The following is a 5,208-nucleotide window of genomic DNA, read 5'->3' as shown; positions in this document are numbered from 1 at the left end:
AACGTTACTGTATTATAATGGGAACAGAAACCATGTGCTATGTGCTGAGCCTGTGGCCAGTTTTGGGGTCTGACCATTTACCTGCAGGCTACTATGAAGAAGACATGAACATGCTTAACTCAGAGATGATTACTAAAAAACTTTAGTTAATCACATTAATTGATGTACTGGTTTAGCCTGTGCATAAGGTAATGTGGATTTTTGTATATTCCTTTAATAATTCACAAGTTCACACTTACATTACACAACTTAAGTAAAGCAAATTAATTAGGTTAATAAATTAGGTTCATTTCACAAGTTTGTGTGCCCATACAATCTTAGTGAAAGTGATTTAGCTTGCTGTCTGCTAGAGGGGCTCAGACAGGATATTCTACCCGAGCTCCAATTGCCCTGATCAAGTTTTTGAGTATTTGTATGGTGTGCATTCAATTTATGTATGTGCTGTTAGTTATAACGGTCTTGTGAAGCTACATCATGATATCCAGCAGTGCAGAATTATTTCTTAGAAAGAAAGTTTTGGGCTACAGTACAAACTAATCAAACACAGACATCAAGAATCAGCACATGAATCTCAACAATGGTGACAAACCAAAAGCTTCATGCCGCAATGCATGATGGGAGTAATGCATGAGTATTGTAACATGGTGGCACCCATTGCTGCAAGCTTTTGGTTTGTCACCCTCATTGAGATTCATGAGCTGATTTAGTTCAAGATCCTGTACGCACTATATTTATGTATTTAAAACACATTTTAAGATAACTGCAACATGTTAATCACACAATAATAAACACCTTTTTAAAAATCATCTTTCAGATATTAAACTCTTGAGAAAGCTACAAAACTACAGGATGATAATATTGTCAAGAGCTCAATAAAGGAGCCACTGGTCACGATTCTGGTGACTTCAAATTAAACATTAAATGAATCGCCAACATCTAAACCTCTGTTAATATTAATAAGAGCTTCTGTAGATGTCTGACAGAAATACAGTCTGGTTAGTTATAACAAGTAAAAAGCGGTGAACGCAGCATTTGAAAAAAGTGCCTTGAAAACGTTAATATTTAAGTTTTTATAAGTTAAGATTTTATTTATTTATTTGAGCTTTTTATGGGAAACCATATAAAATATACCATATATGATATAAATATATCATAAACACAAACTGCCCTCCACCCAGTGCTGTTCTATCCAGTTACATTCTAACACAAGTGTGTGTTGAACCAAATATGTGTCAAAATAGCATCAACACACTTTGTGTTGTTTTTTAACACATCTCTTGTGTAGCATTCTAACAAAAAGTGCATCATAGCATACAAACCAATGAATGCTCAGAACGATCAATTTGTGTTGACTTGTATGCAATCGCGTCATGAGAAATATCAGCTATTGTGCGTAGCAGCACACTAACAACAATTAATTTCAATTTTATAAACACAACTTACCCCTTTTGTGTATGAAAATGTCTTCTTCTTTTCCCTCGGTATTTCCCCGTCGTGCCTTTGCGCGGGTAAAATGAATGGTATCCGCACTCCCCCCACTGCCAGGTGAGGGGCAGTGAGCTGAAGGCGCTTGATCATATAGGCCCATATGTTGATGCTGAAATAAAGTGAGATAAAGATATTGTTTCATATGCAAGTAATAAAGAATGAAAGTAATAACAAAACAACATTTCCCAAGGAATTTGATAGTCCTACTTTACTTACCATCTCTACAATAAAGTTCGGAGCAGAGCAACCTGTAGGCAGTGCTGCTTGGCCTATCAGATTGAAGAAGTGCTTCGTCATGTGTCAACTCTGCCAACCAGCTGCCAACCGCTGCCAACACACAACCCCTGGTAGGTGCATCGGATTCTGATAACATCATAAGCCAATGAAATTAAAGTGCGCCAATTTTTAATTTTTTGGTTGTATTGGTCGCGGACTCGATGGATTCAGTGGAGAGGAAACTTTTGAACAAAGTTTATGTTGGAGAAACCAAAAAATCGTCTTTAAAGTTAATAAAATGGTTGCAAATGATTGGCTTGTTGAAACGCAAAATTAAATGCAAGAACTGCGGGCATAAAATGAACATGGTTGCCTCCCAGTCCAAGGACCATTACGTCTGGTAAGAATGCTTTATTTTTATGATTTAAGATTAAACTCTTAAATATCTTAGCCTATAAAATAGTATTAGTTGTTATTTTAAGAGGTGCTTTGAGAAGAAAGAATGACTTAATGTGTTTAATAAACTTCAAAAGGCTATTATTTAAATTAATGTGAGCGCTAACTTTCACATTTAACTTTTCACACTTTCACAATTTAAAAAAAAAATAAAAATAAATGGTGCGAGTCCTGGCTGTAGGCTATAGTAGCGCTAGTTCGTATAGTTTCAGTTGGCAATGAATAGACGTCAAGTGATTGCTTACGATAAATGAATAATGACAATACTTGTGTTTTGTAATGTAATGTAGATTGTTGTAAGAGTGCCAAATTTATCACGATTGTATTTCTATTTTATCTAATCAGTTTGAATAAGCAGCTGGAAGATAAAACAGATATTTCAAGTATCAGCACAATAATCAGTCAATTTATAAAAGATAAATAAATCTAATATTACTCAACATCACACACACGTGTGTGTGTGTGTGTGTGTGTGTGTGTGTGTGTGTGTGTGTGTGTGTGTGTGTGTGTGTGTGTGTGTGTGTGTGTGTGTCCAAGACATTATGTTAAACATTTAAACTTATCATATAATCTTATGTCCTGAAACTTCCAGGGAGTGTCGACGTAAAAGATGTGGACGGCTGAGAAGAAGTGTTCGGACAAACTCACTTTTCTCACAATCACACTGCAGTCTGTTCACATGGATGAAGTATATACATAGGTAAGCAATGCAAATATATTACATAACTAGTATTTGACATATTACACTATATGTATGGTGTTTTTTGAGTCCACAGAACACAACTACATTACAGCACGTTATAGTTTTTGGTGGCATACAAAAATATGATAGTCAATCTAATAGCATAGCATATCCTATTGCAAAAGCATTTCATGTAATACTGTATATCTCACCATACTTTGCCAGTTTTCCCAAAAACTAAAAAACAAACTCTTTTTTTTTTAAATTGTATCAAGGTGATTATATTTTGACCATACTTTGAATTAGTATTTAGGATGTCTTATAAAACATCTTCAACAGAAGCTTCTAACAGAAGATTATGCTGGTGATTATAGATGTTTTCAAAAAAAAATTTTTTTTTTTTTTTTACAGTATATTGTACTGTTTAATCAGCTTATGTATGTTTTGTTATGCTTAGAGTCAAAAGTAAAAAAAAAAAGTAAAAAACTAGTGTTCAAAATACAAGGTACTTGGTACAAATATGGTTGATAAAGCACACATTATCTTTGTGTGAAAATACAATGTTCTTATTTAAAAAATAATAATTATTGTTAATCTTTGTAGATTTGCTCAGGGTTTACATCTACGGCAAGTAGACATGCTTCAAGATGGCATTGCAAAGAGCACAGCAACACTTTCCATGATGTCAAAGAAACTCAGAAGAATTTGTGTACAAAGCCTGAAGAAGCACCGAAAAAAAAGGAGACAGATAGTTGGTGGAGTTAATGTCCTTGTTCACATTGATGAGAGCAAGTTTTGCCACAAACGCAAGGTAGTGTAATCTAAATGTGCAATTTTCGCTTTCACTGACATTTTATTTATTTTGTTTAACCCAAAGAAGGGTTATCTCATGCTTAAGTAGAATAAAACAGGAATGTGTTCTTAACACAAAAATAAAATGAATATTCAACGTTTAATTTAATGGCAAAATGTATCTCAATATTTTTTTACTTGTTCACAAGAAATTTTATTAAAGGGTTAGTTCACCTAAAAATAAAAATTCTGTTATTAAATCCTCACCCGCATGTTGTTCCAAACCTGTAAGACTTTATTTAATCTTCGGAACACGAATGAAGATCTTTTTCATGAAATCTGAGCAATTCCTGTCCCTCCATTGACAGCTATGCAACTATCGCTTCAAAAAATTAATGAATAAATCATAAAACTACTCCATTTGACTCCAGTGGTTTAATCTCAATTTTTATTTTCCACTTTATTTTCAAAACCATGAATCTCCAGATTTTCTTTTTTAGGTGAACTGACCCTTTAAATATTTTCTTATTATGTAAACATAGTTATTGTGTTATATGGAATTTAAAAGAGTTTTAGTGATAAACTAAACAATCTCATGTAATTACACCTGATTTGAAAAAAACTGATACATGGCTGATACAGAGATTTTCTTATTTTGTAATACTGTTCATGCTGTTTTTTTGGTAGTATGCAAGAGGACGCTTTGGTAACACCTGGAAAAGAAAGCGAACTTGGGTGTTTGGTATACTTGAGATCAAAGCTGCAAGCAGACGCCCCATTCTTCGCCTTGTGAAGAAAAGAAACAAGGAAACCCTTGTTCCCATTATCAAGAAACATGTTAAACGTCAAAGTCTAGTTGTGAGTGATGAGTGGAGAGCATATGCCAGTCTTTCCCAGGAGGGCTACAAGCATGTCAGAGTCAACCACAGCCAGAATTATGTAGACCCACAAACAGGACTACATACTCAAAACATTGAGAGAGCGTGGCAGACTTACAAGAAAGAAGTTTGGCGTATGCGGGGTAATCGTTCTGAGAAGGCCTTAAAAAAACAGCTCAGCTTCATAGAGTGGACCTACTGGTTAGCAAGAAGATATAAACATGGAGTACTTGGAAGACTTCTCAAAGACATAAGGAATGTTAACCGCAGATAAGTTAAGGAACTTTCTGTAAACCTTACTGTCATGAAAGGCAAAATGTATTAATTCGTTGTTATTATTATTATTATTATTATCATTATTATTATTATTTGTTGTTTATAACTTTTGATCTTGGCCTTGGGCATTTGAAATGTTGTTGTAGACAAGTATTAAGAGAGTTTTCATTTTGAAAAACTCAATATATTTTGTCACATAACCCGATGTGAACCTGATACCATAGTAAATGATGGTTTGTATTATTTGGAGTGTTTTTTTTTTTTTTTTGTATCTACTTAATAAAAGTGATTTTTTCTCTCCCTCTGATATGCTGCCTATAGTGTTTGTTCTACTTCAGTCAGATTTGCAAAACTCATTTTAAATGGTAAATATGTTGCATATAATTAATGGAAACCTGTATGCAATCTGTTGATAGGTTA

At 33.9% G+C, this 5,208-nt stretch overlaps 1 protein-coding gene across 1 annotated transcript; it reads left to right on the top strand.

Moving 5' to 3' along the window:
- The first annotated feature begins 1,925 nt into the window (after positions 1–1,925).
- LOC137065805 (uncharacterized) lies at positions 1,926–4,905 on the top strand. The gene is made up of 4 exons (XM_067437326.1): positions 1,926–2,104; positions 2,753–2,860; positions 3,446–3,653; positions 4,322–4,905. The coding sequence occupies exons 1-4, from the start codon at positions 1,926–1,928 to the stop codon at positions 4,784–4,786; spliced, it is 960 nt and encodes a 319-aa protein (XP_067293427.1). The 3' UTR covers positions 4,787–4,905.
- The last annotated feature ends 303 nt before the right edge of the window (positions 4,906–5,208 follow it).

Source organism: Pseudorasbora parva, unplaced genomic scaffold, assembly GCF_024679245.1.
Source record: "Pseudorasbora parva isolate DD20220531a unplaced genomic scaffold, ASM2467924v1 scaffold_31, whole genome shotgun sequence".
Classification (NCBI taxonomy): domain Eukaryota; kingdom Metazoa; phylum Chordata; class Actinopteri; order Cypriniformes; family Gobionidae; genus Pseudorasbora; species Pseudorasbora parva.
This window is presented reverse-complemented; position numbering and strand designations above follow the sequence as displayed.

Excerpts from the sequence above, each read along its gene's own strand:
- LOC137065805 (XM_067437326.1), top strand. The coding sequence starts at position 1,926 with ATGGATTCAGTGGAGAGGAAACTTTTGAACAAAGTTTATGTTGGAGAA. Across the intron at positions 2,105-2,752 it reads TCCAAGGACCATTACGTCTG|GGAGTGTCGACGTAAAAGAT; the intron begins GTAAGAATGCTT and ends TGAAACTTCCAG. Across the intron at positions 2,861-3,445 it reads TGGATGAAGTATATACATAG|ATTTGCTCAGGGTTTACATC; the intron begins GTAAGCAATGCA and ends TAATCTTTGTAG.